The sequence below is a fragment of the Macrobrachium nipponense genome, chromosome 12, assembly GCF_015104395.2.
Source record: "Macrobrachium nipponense isolate FS-2020 chromosome 12, ASM1510439v2, whole genome shotgun sequence".
In the NCBI taxonomy this organism is placed as follows: domain Eukaryota; kingdom Metazoa; phylum Arthropoda; class Malacostraca; order Decapoda; family Palaemonidae; genus Macrobrachium; species Macrobrachium nipponense.
Window position 1 is genome coordinate 67520843 of NC_087205.1, and position 26277 is coordinate 67547119.

At 39.2% G+C, this 26277-nt stretch overlaps 1 protein-coding gene across 6 annotated transcripts in view; it reads left to right on the top strand.

The window, feature by feature from the left end:
- The window catches only part of LOC135224573 (uncharacterized), a 281440-nt gene that overhangs the window by 210906 nt on the left and 44257 nt on the right, over positions 1-26277 (top strand). For all 6 annotated transcript variants that reach the window (XM_064263703.1, XM_064263700.1, XM_064263702.1 and 3 more), the window contains one exon: positions 25144-25381. In XM_064263703.1, coding sequence (XP_064119773.1) covers positions 25144-25381 — 238 coding nt within the window. The remainder of the gene's footprint in view (positions 1-25143; positions 25382-26277) is intronic.

Sequence of the window (26277 nt, forward strand, 5' to 3'; positions counted from 1 at the left end):
AAGGTTAAAGTTAACCATAATCGTGCGTCTGGTACCGCTATAGGTGCCAACAACATTGGCCACCACCGGCCGGTGGCTGAAAATCTCATGGGCCGAGGCAGAGAGTGTCATACAGCATTATACGCAATACAGAAAACTCGATTATGCTGAAGAAACTTCGGCGCATTGTTTACGTGATTTTATTCATAATGAGGTTGAAAGATTGACCAGACGAGGTTTTTACTTTCTCTCAGAGTTTTGAATCTAAAGTAAGTTTTAAATGTCATATCTAGTCGGGGTAAAACACTGCAAACCTTGAGTTGACTTGATACTAACTGGTCTGTGTTTTTCATGGAGGTGAGTGCAAGAGTAGCCAGGCTGCTATTTTAGATCGTAGTAACTGGTTCTTTACATGCCCTTTCATCTTACGTGAACAGAGACAAATGACAGTACTTTTGTACCTCCCAGGAAACTAACATTGCAATACTTTGAAGTCAGGCAGAGTATGCCACTTGTGATTACACACACACACACACACACACACACACACACACACACATATATATATATATATATATATATATATATATATATATATGTGTGTGTGTGTGTGTGTGTGTGTGTGTGTGTGTGTGTATATTTATAAATGTAGGTAGGTTGATATGTATTTGTGGACGAATATATATACACAATTGTCATGAATATCAATACACTTACATATGTATCTAATTATGTAGATATGTATGTAGATATTTATATAAAATAGACTCTAGTCAGACACCCAGCCATGTTGCAAAAGTAAATTTAACAAAAAACACACAGATAGCCTAATAAAATGTGTTGTCCTCTCTCTCTCTCTCTCTCTCTCTCTCTCTCTCTCTCTCTCTCTCTCTCTCTCTCTCTCTCAGCCCAACCGTCAACAGTTGCAGCATCAAAGAATGTTATTGGTGGTTTGAAGCTCTAAAAACGACCGTCATTATTGCTATTGTCTGTTGTTAATTAGTTTCATATTGGATGCTGCGCGGGATATTGGCCTTCCTTGATTGTGCGCTTGTGCCTCCGAGCGTTTGTGAAAGTGCTCTCTGGCTTTTGTACTTGTTCACTTTTTCGTCAACGGCATAACTGCAGGAATCGGTTTCCGATATCTGGATCCGGACAAATGTTTTGATTGAAAAAAAGAGGCAATGAATGTCTGCTCTCTCTCTCTCTCTCTCTCTTATGTTAAAATTAGTTCTTATATTGTGCAGCAATTTTTTATATCTTTATTATCAGTTTGCTAAGCATACCCTCAGGTCTTATAAATAAAAGTGAAAGGTAGTAAGTAGCTCGGTGCACATAATGCCATTCCTCTGATGTCATCTCGTATGAGAATCGCTGGAGGAGAACATGCGAGAATGTGTGCATACAGTATGCCCAGTATAATGCGAGAATGTCATTGATGATACTGAGTATGGATATGTAACTGCGTATATGCCAGTTAGAAAAAGCTAGTACAATTCAGGAAGCTCCTTCTTTCTTCAGTACACACATGGGTGGGAATGTCTCAGATTTTTCAGGTGGGCTCTGCGGACTCTTCCGCAAGGATTCTATTCATTTTGAAAATGTGGCGTCCTGTTGACAGGCATAAATTCAGGTCGTGTCTTTTCATTTCATGCGTATATTGGTTACTAGGCTAAGGACATCTCTGTCCTACATTATAACGTTTCTGGTGTCACTGTTAACTCTAGCAGAGTGTATTTGGCTCCAGTATAAGCCAGAGATAGTTAAGGTTGCTTATACTGGGGCCAATTTCACTTTGCTAGAGTTAAGCCTAGCCTCTGTCGTACTCTATAGTGATTGAATCAGACAGAAGTCTATCACTCGGGCCTTTACCCTGAATATTTAGCCTTCTTACCTATAATAGTGAACATTTAGAAATCAATAGACTTCATACCCTTTACTATGAGTAACTGGTCTCTGTGAACAATTGATACCCCCAAATATGTCTCTTCATTTTTTTCTATAAAAGAAAATAATGAGATAGCTATTTGTCTGTCCGTCCTTACTTTTCTGTCCTTCCTCAGATCTTAAAAACTGCTGAGGCTAGAGGGCTGCAAATTGGTATGTTGATCATCAACCCTCCAATCAAAACATCAAATTGCAGCACCGTGGCCTCAGTAGATTTTATTTTATCTAAGGTTAGTTAGCTATAATCGTGTGTCTGGCAACGCAACAACACAGGCCACCACGGCCGGCTGAGAGTTTTATGGGCAACGGCTCATACAGCATAATACCAAGACCACCGACAGATAGATCTATTTTCGGTGGCCTTGAGTATACGCTGTACAGGAAACTCGATTGCGATGAAGAAACTTCGACTCGTTTTTTATTTGTTTAAATTTGATATTCGTTTATGACTACTTGTAGTTGATTCCCAAGTGGAATGGCTTCAGGAAGTGCAAACAGGTGAAAGGAACGTGTGAAAGACGTTCGTGTATCTATCATCCACCATATTTCTTGGAAACCCTAAGCAGAGGCCTCAGACGACGACGATCTTTCTGGGAGTCACTTACTCGGTGAACTGAGTCTTTGTAAGACTTCAGGTCTTCCTCCCTCTCTCCTCTCCAACCTGTTAGCTGAGAAATGCTATTACTTTGCTTTTCTAATCAGACACCGTTATGCCTTGGATGACTGTTGTTGAATGCATGTGTATGCATACTGTGACAAATAGCATCGATAAAATGAAAGCTAAAATACAAATTAAATCAAGGAAAAAAATACGTATAGATTGGAATGCAATTTTTAACCTATTCTGTCCTCTGGATGTATCTGTCAATTCTCTCTCTCTCTCTCTCTCTCTCTCTCTCTCTCTCTCTCTCTCTCTCTCTATCAAGAACGCGTCTGGGGAGCGTATATCTATCTGGTATTTTAAGATCGAATTCCTTCAAACTTTTGTTAAGTTTTTTAATATGCAAGCATCAGTAGCCTAAACCAAGATCTATCTCTCTTCTTTCAGTAAAGATAGCGTGACATGATCTTCAGCGCGGTGATGTGACCTGTTTATATATCTATCTTTTGGACTTGATCTCGCCCCGGGATGCTTGCTGACCCTCAGTCCTCCTTGTTCAGTGGGGGGGATTTTCAGAAATCCTTCTTCTCTTGCGGTCCTTAAGCTGTGATGCCCGTCTGACCTTTGACCAGATCCAATAGACCTGATTCTAAGAACACGTTTGTTATTGATGTTTTTTTTCGGGAATGTGGTTCATAGGTTTATATTATTGCTCCTTGGATACTCTGTTCAGCAGCAGCCTAGGTAACCTCAGAAACAAATTAGCAACGATCGTCTGGAGAAATACTTCGCCCGACGCTCAGGTGCGACACTCGAAACGTTTATACCTCCTATCATAGAAACAAAAGCAAAAAATGCGCCGAAGTTTCTTCAGCGCTATCGGATTTTCTTTACAGCATATTATGCTATATGAAACTCTCAGCCGCGGCCCGTGGTGGCCAGTGTTTTTGGCTTGTGTTTTTTGGCACCATATGCGGCCAGAAGCACGATCATGGCTAATTTTAATCTTAAATGAAATTAAAACTACTGAAGCTAGGGACTGCTATTTGGTATGTTTAATGACTGGAGGGTTGATGATCAACTTACCAGTTTGAAGCGCTCTAGCCTCAGCAGTTTTCAAGATCTGAGAGCGGACAGAAAAAGTGCCGACGGACAGACAAACAGGCATCTCAATAGTTTTCTTTTACAGAAAACGAAAAATCCTCTTTTAGAGATGGGTTTTTATAAGTTTAGAGACGTTGGGGAAAAGTAAACAGATACTTTGGGGAAATTCCCCATTTGGGTTCCCTTCCATGAGGATGAGATTGACTGGAGACCCCGGAAACGGAAAGAAAGAAAGAAAGGCCAGGGCTCCCGACTTGCCTGGCTTTGTCAAACTTTTCCAATCATCCGTTTGAAGTCATTCTCCTGATGCCATACAGAAATATAGGGATCTTTGGACTCCGCTGTTTTTTATTCTATTACTTTTTATTCTATCTGCTTCCCGATATATTTCGTGGATTTTGTTTTAAATCGCTACCAGTGTTTTCTGGGATTCTTTCGGTGATTGGCAGATAAAAGCGAATTGTTTATGCTTGAAATCCCACGGGAATTCTTAGGGTTCGAGTATTATTGCAGATGGAGGGAAGCAGAATTTTAAGAAGTCCCGAGTGCTTGGAGATAAACTGTTTCCATTACACTTCTGTGTAGAATATATATATATATATATATATATATATATATATATATATATATATATATATATATATATATATATACTATATCAGGGATTCCCAACTGCAGTGAGGAGTCTGGTGAACCGTGCATATCTGCCCAATTTCTTATCAAAACGTACCTTGTTTGTACAGAAACTGTACTCTGAAATGTATGTGGATTTATCTACTCTGTCCAATTTTCGTTCTTGATAAATTGGAAGGAGTGTGAACCAGGAGTCATACTTGGAGGTGATTGTAGATGTTGAAAGAAAACTGGAAAACTATTCGCTTGATGAGTCTTATTAATATCTTAAAGCAGAAATATTGCAAGATTCAATCCACACTTTACACAGATGATTTATTAGACTGCCTGTATTCTGATTTTAGTGTATATATATATATATATATATATATATATATATATATATATATATATATATATATATATATGTGTGTGTGTGTGTGTATGTATGTGTGTGTGTATGCATGTGTGTGTGGTGTATGCATATGTATATATACACACACACACATATATATATATATATATATATAATATATATATATATATATATATATATATCTCGTCGTCAGGTAGTGATACACTGAGGAGATCACAGCTCCACCCAACACCTGTTATGTTTTCCTTCTTCTGATCCCTAGGATGAGGATGACCTACCGGTTGATCTTCAGCTCCTGCTGCCCTTCCCTGCAGTCTTCTTCTTGATCTCCTCGGTCGTACGGTTAATCCTTCGTTGGTCTGGATTATCTCCATCCTGTCCATCATTTGTTCACATGTTTTTCTTAAAAGTCTGGTATATAATTTAAGATGTGATCTTGTCCCCGAAATTATTGCCTATGTTGCCTGCCATCGTTTTTTCATAGTAGTCGACGAGGGCATACTCTACGATGACCTTCATTATTTTATCCTTGTTGCTGTAACATGAAATTGTGTTTTCACAGTTTGTCATCATTCCCCAAGTGTTTGTCCAGCGCCGAGGGTTGGTTGTGGCAACGAATGTTCTGCTTATGCTTGCTTGCTCTCTCCTTGCACGATTTGCCACTTGGACCAAAATTATAGTTTATACTATTATCACAAGATGTTATGTAGACCCCACCCCTTTTCTCCTCCCCCTATGTGGGGATTTTATTTCCAGGTACCTCAGTCTTAATTTCCAACTATTCCTATATTTTTCAGTTCTTTGTTTAGATACTTAATGGTGATATTGTTTGGAACAACAATCGTACCTTTCTTTTTTTTTTCTTAGCATCTTTATATCTTGGTGCCTTTCCTCATAGTAATGTTTCCCCTTCTGCCACCAGTGAGTCTGGTCTCCCTCCCCGCTTTTTCCAGAGAAGTGAATAGCTACTCGGGCTGCATTCCTAGTAATTAATCCCTATCTTGATGTCCCTCTTGTGGCTCGAATACATGTTTACGTAAGCTTTTACGTGTGTCGTTTCTGCGTACACTACATCGTAGTATTATACCTGTTCTTTTACATTTAACGTTCAGGAAGGGTATTGCCATTTCTTTCTCCTCTTCTAAGCTGAATTTGATCTGTTCGTTAATCTGGTCGAATTCATCCTAATGACTGACCAGTTTGTCTTTCTCCCTGCGGTATATTACTAAGATGTCGTCTGCATACTTAACCCACTTAACTATCTCGAGCCAAGTATCTTCATTTTTCTCACTTCTTCCGCCCCCATGAACCTCATTTTTTTGAATAAAGTGCTTCTCAACCCCGCTTAATCACATTCATTCTTAAGGCTGTCTCCAGTAACTTTGGAATTACACTTTCATCTAACTGGTACGTTCGTGAACAATGATACATCAAAACTATAAGCGAATTTAACCATTTTTTTACATAAATGCGATTAACTTCGTCTATGTTGTGAACCAAATGCGCTTTAGATACCTTCCTATCCGTGATGTTAGCCAGGAAGGAGCCTCTCCAGTCTTCGTTTTGGGCTCTCATCTGAAAGGAACTTCCATTCTTAACTTCTATCTTCTTTTTCCCTAATTCTTATCAGTGCCTCCCTCACCCCTCTGATGAAATGACTGTATGTCCCTCAAAACTGGGTTTTTAAACCATTTCTGTTGAGAGTTTTTCATTCACAAGCACTTTCTCCTTGTGAACGTAATCACTAGAGTCCTTAACCACAACAGTTGTTAGAGGTAGCAGAATCCATTTCTTCCTTCAGGGGATGGTCGCTGGACAAATGTGTCCTCAATACTGTCCATTTCATACACTTTCTTACCAGTGATATGTTTAAGGGAAATATGTCCCATAGCTTGGAGAGGGGTTTGATCGTCTGTGCGAAATATGCCTTGCTTTCTTCTAAAACTGATGTCTGTTATTTTTCAACAGCCACTGAAGGAAAACATCTCTCCTTGGATATGTCACAAAATATGACCCACGAAGATGAGTCATATTTCCGATGTGTTGATTCATCTTGAATCGCCGTCAGCTTGGGGAGGTTAATAGACAGCGTTCCGTTGTTCCTTCCCGAGTATTTTTAGCGGCACCGCCTGTAATGGCAAAATTGTAAATAGGTTCATGTGCAATGCCATTGCTTACATTCCAAGAAAAAGCACTTTCATTCATTCTGTTGAACCAGTTTCAGTGGAAATTCTTCCAGTGCTGTGTTCAACAGCCAGACACCAATCGATGCTATAAGATTAAAATCAGTGCTCACGCAAAACAGACATACAGTCACATAATTACCTACATAACACCTTCCCCTCACACACACACACACACACACACACACACAACACACACACACACACACACACATATATATAATATATATATATATATATATATATATATATATATATATATAACGTGTGTGTCTGAGTACGGCATAATAACTATTTATCGTGACGTACAATTACTGATCAGTTTACTTCACATTTAAAAATCTGTGTACAGTTATTTATGATTGACTGCAAATAACGTTGATTCGGGTAAATGAATGACTCCTGAAGCAGATACAGAGACAAGAAGCGAGGTATTAACCGTACAATCCTTAAGAAGCAGAGTAATACCGTCGCATTGTCACGTATCTGCCCGTCGAGCGTAATGGCATTAATGTTCCGTGACACCGGGAAGATTGAATGTGAACTGCAGTGAATGTGCCGAGTCAGTCGGATAAACGGCCACAACTGCCTTTCTGAACACACCTGTCCCGAATAAATAATGGGAAATAGTCATTCTCATCAGGTCACATTTTTGAAAAACTCACATTGCCTGGAAATTCTTCCCTTGGACTCGTTACTGACGAGTCGAAGCAATAAGAAGGAACGCGTGTTTTTGTTAGTTGGTTTTTGCTTGTTTATATGTTTGTTTGTATTTTGCTTGTTTGTTTTTTAGTCTGTCGCATTAGCTCAGCTATATCCTTTATGTTCACCACAGCAGAGAGAGAGAGAGAGAGAGAGAGAGAGAGAATTGGAAAGAGAGAGAGGAGAGAGAGACGAGACGAAGGAGAGAGAGAGAGAGAGAGAGATCGTTCTTTTTTGTATTCAGTCAGGGAGGCGATGAAAGGCTACCGTAATATAGTGATCGTGAGAAGTCCAGCGACCCTGTGGTGTATTATTGATGACTCTCTCTCTCTCTCTCTCTCTCTCTCTCTCTCTCTCTCTCTCTCTCTCTCTCTCTCTCTCCAGACGTATATGTAAAATTTATTTCTATTCATATTAGATACAAGGGCAGAAACCCCTCTTAAAAATAAGGTAGATATTTCATCGTCAGCCGGGGTCTGTTATCATCTAAGATTGGAACCCGGTTGTTTATTTGACGAGGGGAAAATGTATTGATTTTCCAGTCGAGGGCAGCACAGCTCCCTCTATCGTGAGGGGATTGGATGGATGTTGCTGGAAAGAGAGAGAGAGAGAGAGAGAAGATGGAAAGAGGAGAGAGAGAGAGAGAGAGAGAGAGAGAGAGAGAGAGAGAGAGAGAGAATACAAATGCCGGAAACAATAAGAAAAAATTAGATATCTGATAAAAGAGAAAATTGCTTCACTTACGAAAAGCATGTATTTTGCTCAAGTCAGTGAAAGTCAAAGAGATTCATAAAATGAGATTGCTGTTGACTGCTTGATAGATATGTTTTTTTGTCACCCAGATTTACTGAAAAGAGGAAAAGCCTCAAATTTAAGAAAAATACGAAGTAGTGGGTAATCTTTTTTATTATTATTTGAACACATGTTTGTCTGAACTATTTCGTGCATCAACTAGGAAAAGAAATTGTTTTTCACAATGGAAAAAGACGAAAGACAGAAGGGGGAATAAAAGGAGATTAGAGAATAGTGAGCAGCAACATAGAATGAGCTTTTGGAGGGAGACCAGGCGACCAGAAGGACGATTTCAAGTCAAAAAAAAAGAAAAAAAAAGTGCTTCTTCGCTACCCGACGGAGGAGGATCGTTTGCGAAGAAGGTAGATGCCAGAAAAGAACAGATTGACTATAGCGAACATATGAAAAAAAAAATAGCCTCATATGCATTTACAAATCAGGACAATAACCTCTGAACGTCTTTACAGTGAAAAAATTCCTCCGTCATCTTAAAGAAATCACAACGAATAGGAGGCGAGTATGAAATACGCCGAAGTTTCTTCGGCGCCTTCGAGTTTTCAGTATAGCTTATAATGCTGTATGAGCCTCTGCCCATAAAACTTCCAGCCACGGTTCGATGGTTGCCTGTCATATAGCGTTGCCAGACGTACGACCATGCCTCACTTTAACGCTAAATCAAATAAACACTACTGAGACTAGAGGGCTGCAACTTGGATTGTATGATAATTGGAGGGTGGACGATCAACATTCCACTTTGAAGGCATCTAGTCTTCGTAGTTTTTTCAGATCTGAGGCCGGACAGAAAAAGTGCCGACTGAAAAAGTTCGGACAGAACAAGTGCGGATGGACAGACAAATAGCCATCTCAATAGTTTTCTTTCACAGAAAACTAGAAATGAAGTAGAAATACGTAATCTTGAGGCAGCAGTTGATTTGGGCGATGAATATAAAGGTCAGTATTGAGAGTTGGAGGTTTTCACTTATCAGGTGTCACGACATCAGTTCGGTGAACCTGTAGACGATACGGAAGGATTCCTCGGAATTCGTCACGAGGCACTTCTGACTGTGTTTGGTTTCTTCTCTTAGTACTAATAATAGCATTTGCGCTTGTGCTCTGGTGAGCCCAAAATGACCTGTGGAAATTTATATAGTTCCAAACAATTACGAGAGTCTTGAAAGCTCACACTGCAGTTTCACCATCCATATTTCAGTCTTGATTTAAATCTAAATGGTTTTACACCGAAAATCATATAACCGTAGAAACTCACTCTCTTTAAAAATTTCAAGATACTAAAGACAAAAACTAGTTTTATGAAGTGTTCAAGATTTTATTTTATTTACTATATGTATATACAAATATATATATATATATATATATATATATATATATATATATATAATTTATATATATATATATATATTTATATATCCAATATCCAATTCGCTCTACCTCGGAGTTAATATATTTTCATATATATTAACCGAAGGGGAATTTTTTAGTTGATAATAATTTCGTCCTCTCGTGAATTCAAACTAGCGGACAGACGAGAAAGGACATTTGTAGCTTAATGCATGTATATGAATCACGGTGATGTGATAAAAATTCATAATATGGCTACATGAGGCAAACATCCTACTTTGTTAACATGGCAGAGGGGGTTGTATATCGATTCTAATTACAAATACCTGAGTTCGACAGTGATTTGTAAGGACGGAATCGGTATGAACTTATACCTCACGTGTTGGCCGAGTCGGTAATGTCACTGAAGTCCTGATTTCTCCTCTGTCCGCTGGTTCGAATCCACGAGAGGACGAAATTATTTTCAACTAAAAAATTCCCCTTCGGTTAACATATATGATAATATAATAACTCTGAGGTAGACCTAATTAGATATTACAGGACATTTGTAGATTAATGCATGTATATGGATCACGGTGATGTGTTAAAAATTCATATGCGTATACATATTAATTTATATGATAAATTACCACGAACTCACTCATAACATTATTAAACAATAATTATCCCTAGAAAATATATTAGATATAACTGCCTTTGCACCGACAAGGAATCAAAGCAGTACTTTTAGTTTTCTGTAAAAGAAATCTAAAAGTCCGTCCACAATTTTCTGTCCACCCTCAGATCTAAAAACTCCTGAGGCTAGAGGGCTGCAAATTGGTGTGTTATGGTTAGCCATGGCTCATGCAGTGACACATTTTCACTCTACCGCATCTGGGGAGCAATTGAGCGTTGCCCGGTCGTGGCTGAGAGTTTCATACTGCAGCATATCGAGAGAGTCATACAGTCTTATACACTGTACAGAAAACTCGACTCTTCGGCGAGTTTTTTACTCGTTTGAGTTCGACGCAGAAGTCCGGAACTCATCACCCACTTGCTAGGGGACGTAGGTTGCATTCGACTGCTGTACAAGTTCCTGTCGAATTCAGGATCTGTGTTTGTTCTTGAAATCAAAGGGCGCTGCCAACTAAACCACACGAGACTTTTACACATAAACGAATGAGAGAAGTCAGAGAAAGGATAAATGTGGGAACAAAATTGTGGGCTAAAAAAAAAAAAGTGCATGAGGACCAGTTATTTCTTCTTTCGCTTTTTCTCAAGTACAGAAACGGTGATCTACGACAATAAGTAATAGACGCTAGTCTGCGATAGATGAAACTCGTTATCTTCCACTGTAATGGTGGTTATTTACAAAACACAATAGGGGGTTCCAATCAAACGCTTCTAATTATTTTTTAATGCCGCAAAGAGCCTATCGGTGCATGACTTCACATAGAATTTATCCGTCTGTAGCAGACTGTGTTCCAGTCCGTGTCCTACGGGAAATCTATGGGCTCTTCGCTTTAAATTCAAGAACTAAGCGGTGTTTCATTCTCACGTCGTAGAGACCATACATTCAGGGCAGTGTTCTGTTTTCCTTTTTATTTTATTCATTGCTGTTTTAGCTGTTCTTATGAATAAGAACAGTTACTGGATAACCCGCCACTGCCCTTCGTTGTGCGGATGTGGATGCGCAGTTATATATATATATATATATATATATATATATATATATATATATATATATATATATGTGTGTGTGTGTGTGTGTGTGTGTGTGTGTGTGGGTGGGTGGGTACACATACAGCAATTCTTGTTTACATTCTATCTCTTTGCCCACACACACACACACACACAGTAACCTCAAAGATTAAAGCGGACTAAATAGACATGGAACAATGGCCTTTAATACCTTGGGGAGGAAGGATGACATTCCCGACAAGAGGAAGTCGTTGTAGTGTCTCTTTTCCTCTCGTGAAAGCTTTGGATATCGTGCAACGAAGGGTAGTGGGCCGTTATCCAGTGACTGGACTTACTCACAAGGAAAGCTGAAAAAAGAAATCAAATAACTAATGCGCCGTTTTTTGCTGTCTGATGGTGGCCTCATCCACGGCCCTTAAAACCCTTTGCCGTGGCCCATGAAACTCAGCATGGTCCGATGGTGGCTTATGTTGTTGGTACCTATAGCGCTGCCAGAGGTACGATTATGGCTAAATTTAACCTTAAATAGAATTAAAACTACTGAGGCCTGAGGGCTGGTATTTAGTATGTTTGATTACTTTAGGGTGGATGATCAACATACCAATTTGCAGCCCTCTAGCCTCAGTAGTTTTCAAGATCTGGGGGCGGACAGAAAAATTGCGGACGGACAGACAAAGCCGGGATAACAGTTTTCCTTTATAGAAAATTAAAACTAAATAAAAAAGAGGGGGTGGGGCGGAAAGTTAAACCATTCACAATATCTTTGATTACTGAATGGATGAAGACAGGTACAATAAACGAGAATAAAAGATCGAGAAATGAACCGTAAAATAATTTCGCTGAGACCCTTCAAGTTCTGTATACAGGGAAATTCCTCTCTCTCTCTCTCTCTCTCTCTCTCTCTCTCTCTCTCTCTCTCTCTCTCTCTCTCTTCTGTGTCGGTAGACAATGCAGCGAGGGGACCCTGCAGAGAATACGTGTAAATCTGATTATCAAATAAGGTTGACATGGCAACCCAGCTTAGGGTCCCTTCGTAATTGAGTCCAGGGAGATAGATTGCATCGCATACGAATGATCTCCATCAGAATATACATGTTTATGTGTGTATATATACATATACATACATACATATATATATATGTGTGTGTGTGTATTTGTGTGTAAATGCATATATATATATATATATATATATATAGTATATATATATATATATATAAATAGAACGTCACGATGTAACGTGACCACGCTTTGATACTCCGGCCGCAGGTTCGAATCCTGCTACGGGCGTGAGAATTACTCCATTATTTATTCCAGTAACAATCATATCCAAAAAGTGTGAAGAAATCGAGAGCTAATGTGTTCAATACAAACTTTTTAAGTATTTCCAAGACACCATCAAGCATAGACTTAGCTGTCGAAAAAGTAAATTGACACTGCTTGGTCCGACCCCCACCCCCTTCCATAATAACAAAGCTATCCAAATTTCCAGCGGCAAAGAAGTTGCTCTAACTGCCGAAACTATCGATTCCAGACGTCTGCGCGAAGGTATTAAACAAAAAAGTGACTCCCATAAATTGAAATGTCGCCTCCCCATTAGCGACTTGAATTTTTGGAAAATGTGAAATGATGAATTGGTGATAGAATTCCTGTTTTCAATTATATGCAAAAAGCGAGAAAACGCCATTTCAATAGTTTCTTTTCTGTAAAAAGAACCTATTGAGATGGCATTTTCTGTCCACAATTTTTTGTCTTCCCCCAAAAACTACCGAGGTATAGAGGGCTGAAAATTGGTATGTTGATCCCCCACCCTCCAATCTTCAAATTTACCAAATTATAACCCTCTAGCCTCAGTAGTTTTTATTTTAAGGTTAATGTTAGCCATGGATCGTGCGTCTGGCACCTCTTGGGGTGCCAGCCGCCGACTCATTTTCACTTTATTGCATTTGGGGAGCATTTTTTCACTTTTATGTTTTTCCGCAAAGGCTATCCTGTTAGAATATCTCTTGAGGAAAGTGACTAAGGTGCTAGCCTTTTTGCAGTCTCTATTGATAACCTAACAATGTCCTTTTTGAACAATATTGGCATAGCCACGTTCATTGCGTCTAGAATATTCTGTCATCTTTAGCACGACTGGAATATTCAGAAGTTGTATGAGAGGTTGCTATTTAAAAGACTGCAAAGAGGAAAGTGGCATCAATGCATTTGCTTTCTTGTCGGTCAGAAATTGGCAGGATAAAACATGAGGAGGAGCTGGGCTGCCCACCTTCGCTTCCCTGCATTCTCTGAGGGATTCGGAGTGAAGAATCACTAGACCTGACACGCCATCATGTGTGGTCGTGATACTCCACTGGGTCAGCATGATTATGATTTTGCTTTGACTCCTTTTACTCTAAGGTAAAAAAAGGCAGAGCACTGGTAACAATATATGAAGGCAAGTTAACGAATAAGGTCGTCTTAACAGAAAACGCGAAGATGACAACGTTGACAGTTGAGGTTGGAGGTTTGGGGGGGGGGGGGGGTTGGGGGGGGGGGGGGGGTCAGGGGAGTGTTGGGGGAAAGGAAGGTTCATATGAGTTGAAGGAAGCAGGGAGGGAGGGAGGAGAGACGAGGTGGGGACTCGAGGAATTGGTGGGTGAGGAGGGAGGGGTGAGGACTGAAGGCATTGTTCGGCGACAGCCATTGTACTCTTTCGCTTTGTTATCGACAGCCTAGTCCTTCACCTAGATGAGCTCAATATAAAATATCTTTTGAGTCGTTTAAGCGAAATTGAGATGGTTTTCGCTTGACAACGTTGAGTAGGAGGGTGGAATGAGGGGAGAAGCGTGGGAAGGAATGGAAAAGATGTGACTCTTACTTTCAGGAGCACGAACTCCAACGAAAAAAAAGACCAAAAAATGCGTCAGTGAGAGGCACGAAGGGATTCAACTCGAAGCGAAAAGAACAAATATATTTGTGACTTTCTGCCCTGGCTGACTGTCGATGGCACTGATACTCTCAAAATTAGAGCTAAGTACAAAAACGCACATTGTATATATATATATATATATATATATATATATATATATATATATATATATATATATATATTATTTGCGAGTGTTGTTAATCCTGATTTTATTGTGTTTCGCAGTTTCTGTGGGAGTTTCTTTTGCATGGTATGGACTTTTTAGGCTACTTTCATGTGAGAGTTCGATCGTTTTGAATAGTAATGATAATAATAATAATACTTGTGTACAAACAAATGGATCGAATTACATTCAGAGAGGAAAAAGACTAATTACAACTTTTTTTTGTGGTATTGCTGTTGTAGATTTTCTCATTTATATGACATATCATTACAAAACTGCGCGAAGAAACTGAGTTTTTTGTACGGCATACAATGCTGTGTGAAGCTCTATGTACTGCAGTATGAAATGCTCAGCCATGACCGGGTAGTGCTCAGTTGCTCCCCAGATGTAATCAAATGAAGATAACTCAGCGGCTGACACCTCTTAAAAACTACTGAGGCTAGAGGGCTTCAATTTGGTATGTTTGATGATTGGATGGCGGATGATCAACGTACCATTTTGTATCCCTTTAGCCTCGGTAGTTTTTCAAATCTGAGGGCAGACAGCAAAAGTGTGGGCTGTTTTCTTTTACAGGAAACTAAAACTTTAATTTGATTGGAGATGAGTTATTTTCAGCTCTGGGTGACGGTATACAGTTCTGATATCCTAAAGGAATTTCAGTTTGTTTGGTAATAGCTAACAAAGCAAAGGAATTCTCCTTTATGAATGTTCTGTGCATAATGGACATACTGGCAAGAGTTCATGCTATATTTCAGGGAACAACTTTCTCTCTCTGGAGGCAAGTATATGAAAGAAGTAAGAATTACAGGAAAGTGGCATCTGTACCAAGAGTTGCAGAGGTAGCTGTTATTTCTTTGTTTAATCACTGCTGATTCTACCATCTGGCTTTTGAACTGACAATTGCTGCTAGAAACTATACTTGTGTGACAAATTCTAGTGTATTCTGTGATTATGGTTATACAAGTGGTTAAAAATATGGCCAACAGAGCTCAGCTATTTTTAACCACATAAATAGCCATTATCACAGAATAAACAGGGATTTGTCATTTATAATTTGTAACAGATGGTGGGATCAACACTGATTTAACAAAGAAATACAATAAACCTCTCAAAACGAGCTTGGAACTCCGATAGTATAGATAAAATCTTCCTCCAACTAGCAATTAAGAAGCTGTCAACCGAAGTGATGTAACAGCTGACCTCTGCAGCTCTTGGTACAAATAGCGCTTTTCTGTAATTCTGACTGCCTTCCTATACTGGCTTCTAGAGGGAGACAGTTGATCACTGAAATACAGCATTCACTTTCTACCTTTTGGCATTTTTGAGGGCTAATTTTATTGTTATTATTATTATTTTATTTTTTTTTTTTTTTTTTTTGCTCTATCACAGTCCTCCAATTCGACTGGGTGGTATTTATAGTGTGGGATTCCGGGTTGCATCCTGCCTCCTTAGGAGTCCATCACTTTTCTTACTATGTGTGCCGTTTCTAGGATCACACTCTTCTGCATGAGTCCTGGAGCTACTTCAGCCTCTAGTTTTTCTAGATTCCTTTTCAGGGATCTTGGGATCGTGCCTAGTGCTCCTATGATTATGGGTACGATTTCCACTGGCATATCCCATATCCTTCTTATTTCTATTTTCAGATCTTGATACTTATCCATTTTTCCCTCTCTTTCTCTTCAACTCTGGTGTCCCATGGTATTGCGACATCAATGAGTGATACTTTCTTCTTGACTTTGTCAATCAACGTCACGTCTGGTTTCGTTTGCAACGTATCACCCTATCCGTCCTGATACCATAGTCCCAGAGGATCTTTGCGTGATCGTTTTCTATCACTCCCTCAGGTTGGTGCTCGTACCACTTATTACTGCAAGGTAGCTGATGTTTCTTGCACAGGCTCCAGTGGAGGGCTTTTGCCACTGAATCATGCCTCTTTTTGTACTGGTTCTGTGCAAGTGCCGGGCATTCGCTTGCTATGTGGTTTATGGTTTCATTTTTCGTATTGCACTTCCTACATATGGGAGAGATGTTATTTCCATCTATCGTTCTTTGAACATATCTGGTTCTTAGGGCCTGATCTTGTGCCGCTGTTATCATTCCTTCAGTTTCCTTCTTTAGCTCTCCCCTCTGTAGCCATTGCCATGTGTCATCGCTGGCTAGTTCTTTAGTCTGTCTCATGTATTGTCCGTGCATTGGTTTGTTGTGCCAGTCCTCTGTTCTGTCTGTCATTCTCCTGTCTCTGTATATTTCTGGGTCTTCGTCTACTTTTATTAGTCCTTCTTCCCATGCACTCTTTAGCCACTCGTCTTCACTGGTTTTCAGATATTGCCCCAGTGCTCTGTTCTCGGTGTTGACGCAGTCCTCTATACTTAGTAGTCCTCTCCCTCCTTCCTTTCGTGTTATGTATAGTCTGTCCGTATTTGCTCTTGGGTGTAGTGCTTTGTGTATTGTCATATGTTTCCTGGTTTTCTGATCTATGCTGCGGAGTTCTGCCTTCGTCCATTCGACTATTCCTGCGCTGTATCTGATTACTGGCACTGCCCATGTGTTTATGGCTTTTATCATATTTCCGGCGTTGAGTTTTGACTTGAGTATCGCCTTGAGTCTCTGCATATATTTTTTCCTGATCGTGTCCTTCATCTCTTGGTGTTTTATATCCCCTCCTTCCATTATTATTATTATTATTATTATTATTATATGTAAATAAATTTTCTCGTTAAAACAGGATATGTCTCAAGTCTAAAAGGCCCATTAAAACACTGGTTTAAAGCTAAGGACTATATTCCGGTGGAATTACTTCCCCCCTTATCAAACAGTGGAAGTAAGTCCACCGAAATATAGTCCTTAGCTTTAAACCAGAGTGTTTTAATGAGCTTTTTATACTTGAGATTATATATTTATGTGCATGTGTGTATGTATGTATGTATATATATATATATATATATATATATATATATATATATATATATATATATATATATATCCCTTTAAGCGCTGATTTAGCTTTTGGGAAAAGACAAAAGTCGCACGGTGCTAAATCTGGCGAATATGAAGGGTGCTCCAGTGCAGCAATGGAAAAGAAGAGTGCAGCAATGTATCAGTGCAAATGGGCAGTATACTGAAGGGGACAAGCATTAAATTTGTAATACTTATAAATAAAGGAGAATTATTTAATTAGTCTCGTTATTTAATAGCCACACCTCGTATATACAATTTACTGGTGTTGGTAAGAAGAGGAGAGGAAGACGTAGAAATGTACGGATGGGTGATGTGAAAGGCATTGTATGGGATGGATCTCAATATATAGAAAGTGGAAGAGTGCTTGGAAAGTAATTGTGAATGGCGCAGTGTGTGGAAGAGGATCCGACGTTCTGCTGGTGAACCTTTTGTGTAGGGGTATGAAGCGGCAAGTGTTCTATACGTGAGGGCTCGACCACAATCAAGACGTTCAAATGTTAGTCGCTGTCTTATCTTCCTTGAGAGGTATCACCTATTAGGAGAAATAAATAGCTTAGTTACACACATGAACACGTACACAAACACACATACTGTATATATGTGTCCATATAATATATATATATATATATATATATATATATATTATATATATTTTTAGCATGAATTATGGCACAAACAGACACTAGTTACCTTCCACACCGACAGCACCTGACAAGCTTACAAAACTTACCACACTTTTATTATATAGTAAGCCTCCTGTCGAGTCATTTTCTTAAATTCATCTTGATTGTTATTTTTTTACCACTGTGAAGGTATTTTCTCGATACAAATCTATTACGCTGAAAACAGGCTGAACTAAAAAATTGTCAAAGTCTTGAAATGACGATCTTTTACATTTATATAGACACGTAAAAAGTCCGACTTCGATCTTCGGCGTGGGATTCATATGAACTCCATTTATTTGCCTGTTTAAATGAGATATTATCTTCTGCTTCTCTAGAAATCATACTTGTGTCGTTGTCATGACACTATCTCCTTTTCATGCGTCCAGTTGGCGAGGGGGCTGGAGTGGAGAGAGAGAGAGAGAGAGAGAAAGAGAGAGACAGGCGCTGACAAATTGATTTCTTTGACTGAATAATAAGCGGAGGGGAGAGCGAGAACTGTGGGTGTCAGGTGCGCTGTGTTGAAGCAACAAAAGCTTCGGCAAAGATAGTGTCAATCGGCAGGGCAACTCACCTGCTCTCTCTCTCTCTCTCTCTCTTTTAGAGAGTCGTGATCTGTGTGTTGTAGAGAAAGAATAACTAGGTAGGTCTAACGGGGATCATAGGCTCTACTATAATCTTAATCTTTAATTTTTCCATTAGTAAATATGGTTATACTTTATTAAATTTCCTTTTCAGTTACTATTTTGACGTGAACAACGTTGTGCAAACATACACACACACACACACACACACACACACACACACACACACACACATATATATATATATATATATATAATAATATATATACTATTAATATATATCTATATATATATATAAAATTATATATATATATTTAGTAGTCATATATGTGTCTATATACGTATATTATATATATATATATATATATATTATATATATATACATATAAGAAAATATGTTTGTCTGTTTGTCTTTCTATTTGTTTGTTTGTTCGCTATGTACGCCCAGACTATGAAAACTAGGGCTACCAAATTTTTGCCATACTCTGCTCCCCCAACCCCCCGGGAAGATTTTAGTAAAAATCCGAAATTCGAGGGCTGTTTCTAAAGGGGTCATAACCCCTCTTTTTCATACCCCCTCATTTTTTACAACTTTCAGAGTTGACATCTACGTAGATGTGTTTCTATAGGTTCAAACAGTCTGTACAATAAGGGGCCATAAAGCACCGGCAGTAGTAAGGGACAACCCACCCCTAGGAGTGGGACTCCAAGGGTTTCCTACAATATAAGGGAGCAGGAGGCGTACGCCCTTTTGACTTGCCGACCAGGGGAGAAGGGGGTCATAGCCTACCTACCACAACCTTGATAGCGGGGGGCCCCAGCCCCTCCTTTGGGAATTAGGGCCTAGAGGGTCAAAGACGGGCCTTGCATTCAAATGTGGTACCGTGAGTTAACATCAATGACTACAAAAGTTAAGTATATCTTAGTTTGACCAGACCACTGAGCTGACTAACAGCTCTCCTAGGGCTGGCCCGAAGGATTAGATATTTTTACGTGGCTAGGAACCTTTTGGTCACCTAGCAACGGGACCTACAGCTTATTGTGAGATCCGAAGCACATTACATCGAGTAATGAATTTCTATCACCAGAAATACATTCCTCTGATTCCACGTTGGCTGAGCCGAGAATCGAACTTCAGACCACCGGATTGATAGCTGAGTGCGAAAACCACTCGTACAACGAGGAACTAATAAAAGACTACAAACACATTTAATATCAATCTCAGAGCCTAACCATAGACCGGGGAACAATGTAAGCTGGAGCTGAGTTCATTGGCATGTGTTTGGAAGTGTCAAGAAGCTGGGCATTTACAAGGGCTTCCCAAAAATGAGATAAATTAATTTACAGTGCTGTTGGTGCTCATACGTTATGGCAGCATCTCTCATTGTGAACATGGCTCTTATATTTTACACATGCGATCATTCCACAGCTGATCAAAGCAGATGTTCAGGGTGCTGATATAGTGCCAAGTTATTAACCAATGGTATTTTTATGGTAGAGGAAGTAGGTTACCAACAATAATAACGAAGGTAGTACTGTGTCACACTTGATGATAAATTCTGTTTTGAGGGATGGCGTGATAAATATTTACCCCCATCAGTTTCGCAATAGCAGTTCAGATTTCTGAGATGGATGCTGATCTTCATATTTCTTTCCCGTGAGGTGGAGTGTGAACCATCGGTGTCAGTATAGTCTTGATATTTATATAGAGCTAAATTAATATCTTAAACTAATTTTTCTCATGCACAGAAATTTGCTGTTGTTAGGATCCTGACATTCCTCTAAGAAAGTGGGTCTCAACTTCTTTCGGGCCATACACCCTTTCACAATATGTCAGAATGTCATTCATATCCCTCCCCCCTTTTCTAAAAATTGTCTCCCGCAAGAGTTGCATTCTAAGTAATATGCAACAAAATACCAAACTAGCGGAGAGAAATCGAGGTATGACCCCTCAGTAGTGCGGACCGATGCACACGGCGCTTTGTGTGATCTTAGAACCAGTTTGAACCTGCCACTCTGTTGCCACACTCCCCTCCCCCCCCAACTCTGAAATTCCCCCCTTAGGAGGTATTTCCTCTCTCCCCCTCCCCTTCTCCAACCCCGTTTGAGAACCATTGCTCTAGGGCATTTTTCATTCCACTTCATTGACTTTGTCTGTATTAGGTATATTCAAGTTTATATTTTCAGGTACTGATGTATGAAAATGATAAGTGGGACAGACTCACTTTAATACTGTTTTTCTCTGTGGGGAATATGACTGCGCTTGGGTCATTAATATCTTTAGACACTTTGACGAATACCTGTTCTGCTGGTTGGTTAATGGTGTTCCTTCCTTGCATGTTGATACCCGAGCGTAAAAGAGGTCTAGAATATACCAGAATAATGGAGATTAATTCATTGACTGGAAGGGAAATTGACGTAAATGTTCAAATGTGGACAAATGATAAGAATTTAATGAAGATATCGATGTCCTTATTTCGGTTAGTAACTTGTTATGACAATGGGCCTCGTCGACCTGCATTCGTTTATACATTGAAGTAGACAGAAATATGAAATTCAGTTGTATTTTGACATTATCACAGCACACCAACTTAACTGTTCACTGCAGTACCTAAGCACGCAAGTTGACTGCTGTTTCCTTGGTAGCTTTGCTGTGCTACAACATCTGTGCATGACTTCTAATACACTACAGCGCTTGTAATTGGACTGATCATTTTTCAGTCTTCTTTCCCATCTCAGCTTAATCCCTCGTTAGGTCACTCTCTTTAATGAGCCTCCGGAGTCTGTCTTGAACAGACCATTTCATAGTTGGTTTCGGCAGACCTTTTACAGACGCCCTTCCTGACTCCAACCTTTCCTGTTTATCCGGATTGGAACTGGCACTGAGTTGGGCTGGCTTGCCCGACGTGGCTACGTTTGATCATTTTCGATATATTGCACACATGCTTCCCTTTTGCTTTAATTCTGATACCGTTTCTTTGCTTCGAATGGCTGCCTGTCATTCTTACCCATTTTTCACTTAAATGTCGTTTCTCTACTTGACTTCTGGCATCCTTTAACTTGGATTGTTCCATCACTTTTCTTGATTCGACCTTGTCTCCAAGGTCACCCTTTTCCCTGCTCTGTTGATGATAAGAATTGACTGCTACCACTAGTCCTGACTGTCTCTTTGATTGTGTTTTGTCTCATCTTAATACTTTGATTTATCTTTTCTTCGATAGTCGTAACTACTGCTCTCCCTGTACAATGTCCTCGTTGCGTTCTGCATACTTCGATTTTTATTTGGATGCGAACCCTGTACTTTGATTTGGTTGCAATCCTCGTGCATCGTTATTCTTGCCGCCACGTTGCTTTTACTTTTCCAGATGCTTATGATTTTACATATTCCTGCAATCTGCATACTTGATCATTGTAGCAATAATGTTCGCTCTCTCTATGCTGCCACCTTTCTCTGCACTCTGAATTTGTTGCTAATATTTGTTTTACTTTAATTACGTAGGCATTCCACTGCTTTTATTTTACTTCTGAAGAATTATTTTGACTATGCTGCTACTGTTGTATTGAAATTTTGTTACTAATGATGTAATTTGGTCGGCTACCAAATGCCTCCTGTTGGCCATATCCTTGACATCCTTGCTTTCGTATATTTCAATGTTGTTACTTTTTTGTGCTTTGGATAACCCTGTCACTTTTGTATGCCGCTGTCCTCGCATCTGCATTTTGTCTTTGCTTCTCTTACTATTTTTTGATTTGCTGACATCTGTTTCTATCCTTTGACTTTTTTATACTTTAGTTTAAAATTTGTTTTTTAACGTATTTATTTTACATCCACCGATTTCATAGCAGTCATCAGTGGTTTTTCTTACAGTTGTTAAAACGGCTGACCGCCTTGCTTCAGTTTTGCTCCACAAGAACTTCGTTTCTTGATTTGGAAAGTTTTACTACATAATGATTTAATGAGAACATTTTCCTGTTGCCGAATATTGATAGCTTTGTAGATTCAGAGTATTTCATATGTTAAATGAGACATATTTCAGAAGTTAGATCATTAATCTTGAAAACGAAAGTAGTCATTATAGATGAGAGGACATTGCAGCTGCGAGTCTGACTGTTGATGTTTATTTCTGTAACAGTGGTGTGTCTTGAAGCTTTATATTATACACAGCTATGATGGGGAATCAGGATTCCTCTTGATTTGTGTTTCCGTTTTCGAATGGTTCTAGTTTGCGCATTTGATGTCTTTGGAAGGTAGGACCGCAGGAGCGCCGCCGCAAGCGTGGAATAAGTTTCCCGATCATTATGAGGAATCGAACGGCCACTTTGATTATTCAAAACTCGTGCCTCCAGGAAGTTAAATTTTTTTCATAGGAAATGAATATAAAAATAAATACGTAACATGTTTCGACGTGAATATGAACCTACACTTCCATAGTAAAGTACTCTGCGAAAAGCGCACTTGATATTCTACTTATGAAAGCGTAGATTAGTATCCTATGAAAGTTCGAATTTGGTGCATTTTAAAATCGCAGTCTGTGAGCACTGCGTCTAACAACTCAAGCAAAATGTCTAAGGTGAAACCAGAAAGGTTTTGGGGTTTGCTCCTTCCAGGTCTGGATACGTGTTGTTGAAATAGACACAGCAGAATGTGATCGACTTTTCCTTAATTCTGTTTCAAAAATTCGTGATCCGGTCCGGGATAGTGTTGAGAACAACCAATATGGAATTGTACCATTATCATTATCATAAAAGAATAAAATAGCTATATGCAAATCGCTATTTTGTAAGTCTTATGGCAGAGTGAGACAAAAGTCATTTGCTAGTTACAGTAGTTAAATGCTTTCGTTCAGTATCATTTGCGAAAATGAAATTGCTGCTGATACGATATATCATGTACCTTCCGGGACATTTCATTTGCCTTATTTCCTGAAAGTGAAATATCTTAATCAGTTTTGGATACCTTGATAGATGTTTGTAGCTCATTATCGTAAAGACAATCAAGAAACCGAAAGTCTGATTGAATACTACTTTTGACCAGAACATTTTTTTCGTTCTTTGTGGTGGCGTCACATAATTAAAACAGCACAGCTGGTGCTGTCACATTCACGTTTAGATTTTTGAATCGTGGATGAACCCAAATGCAGAAACGTCCTCAATATTAGTCGTTTCATTGACCTACAAACAATACCCATGGGCAACGCGCGGAACCCCTCCAGAGACACGGCACCTTTCACATTTACTTTTCCATTCCACATCGCTGTCGAATCCGTGTTTGTGGAATCGTAGACAGTATTCCACAGTCCCTTCTCCGGAGTATGAGTTCATGGAGCTCGAGGTTCATCTGCATCAGCAGTTTTCATTGTTTCCAAATGTTTGTATTATCACTATATAATAGTTTTTGCAGTTATTGTCTGTTGGCTCAAAAGGGGGGAAAGTTAAACCAAGTTTGACAATTGACAACATTCGTCGTCACCATATTAAAACTGTTTCAAGGTCATCTAAAGTAATATTGGCAATAAAGCGGAGAAAGTCCCAGTATTTGTCGCAAATTCAGTTGTTCTTATATATATACAATATATATATATATATATATATATATATAGATATATATATATATATTATATAATTACTCATATATATATATATATATATATATATATATACAGACATATATATATATATAATATATATATATATATATATATATATATATGTTGTGTGTGTATAACTATATATATTAAATTCATTCATACATAGTTCTCTTGTCATGAACATAATTTGTATTTGCTTCAATTAACTATATAAGTGCTTTTAGTATTATGAATTATTGTAGGGCATATGATCGCCTGTGTGTGTGTATGCGAGTGTGATTATAGTTATTGGTGAAAATGAATGGAAGATCTGGGTAGCACCAGTACAGTGTGACCGAGTGCTGTGTTTATGAATATTTGAACAGTGACGCTGCCTTCCCAAATTGTATTTTCTTTTTGACCTTAACTGAACCAGTTGATTAACGACCTGATATTATGCATTGCAAATCATCTTTAGAATTTGACGTTGACCTTTTGAGTTTAGAGTCAATGGAATTTGTTTCTAAGTTCACCGGTTTATTTTTCATTTTTTTTATGCTTATAAACAACGATTTATCATCCTATTGGTATTTTTTGGAGAATACAAACGAATTTCACATATTTATTATCTCTTTTCTGTTTATAAACAACGATTTGTCATCCAGATGGGTATCTTTGTAGATACAAACGAATTTCCAACTTAACTTAGCATCTGAAATTATTGTTTATGAAATACAAAGCACAACGGCCGTTCAAAAGTTGTCTCTCTTGAAAGAACAACGTAGGTCTTTAGGGATAATGAGAAAATTTAGCGTCAATGTTCACAATTTGTAGATGCTTCCTTACAAAGGTGCTTATATACCACATGTCCAGGTAACCATTATCTGTAGGAAAGGCAGATGAGCCTTTCATGAATTTGGCGTTGACACGGCTACTGTTATTGATCAAAGCTTTTTCTTTTCCTCGCAGGCGATGCGTGCCAGCGGTGGTGGTATACGATAGTGGGGCATGTACCAAAGAGGAGGATGACCCCGCCCGTGCTGTCCTCTACTTCCGGCCACGACACACACCCACCACTGCCCGCACATCACTCGCTGGCCAACTAGCGGGTGTGGTTCACTTCTGTCGCCACGCCTTCGCCACGCCCACCATCGTCCGCACACGCCACGCCCATGTGGCGCTGAAGGATTACGGGCGATTCGTCCTAGTAAGTCGCTGTGCTGAGCAATTTGGAAATTCCATCCCCATGTCACATCCAGACCTTCTTTGGCACAACTAAGTTTCAGTAACATGAATGGGGTATCTGCCGCTTGGAGGAATAATGGGTCCATTGTTCCTCCAAGATCTACCGGTAGCTTCAGAAAGTCTCATACGCTTCGTTTGGGAATGACTGTTGACGCTGGGATTAGGACCCAGAATAAACTGTACTCTCTCTCCGGCTGCGTGAATCATGTACTGTTCCCGTAGGCTTTCCTTCTCTTGACTGAAAACTCATTCGACCTTTTATTTGATTAACTTGTCTCTCTGAAGGGCCATCGGAAGGCACGTTTCAATATAGGCCAATCGTCAGAATGAAATGATTTTGCGCCATAATAAAAGTTTATTGGCCGGATGACAAGGAAGGTTCTTGCATATCTCTTACGTCATTGCTCTGCCGCTGTTGAGTCAATAATACAGCGTGACATCCGTACCTCCCTTGTCAATGGTTGTGAATGCTGTCTCGGTTTACTCTTATTAATTCCTGTGCTTTCGTTCAACAAAAACACCATCTTGTTTCCCTTTGGACATGACTAGGTTGATTCCCTAGTTCGATATATAGATCAACAGATAAATAGATTTCAGCGTAATTAGGTATAATATTTCATGCAGTAAGGGGCACCAAAACACCCATTTCGTCGTTTTGATGTATAGCCAAATAATTTTATTTCATTATTCCCAGGTATTTTATATAATTCCTAGCAAAATTTTTGCACTGCCCCTAATAACATGTATTTTTATGTCGGTGAACACACTCAGCCAAACGTCAAGACAGCGACAATCAAATCTTGAAGATGATCTAAGCCAACCCACATCAGGACACAAGAGTTAAAATTTAGAAGATCC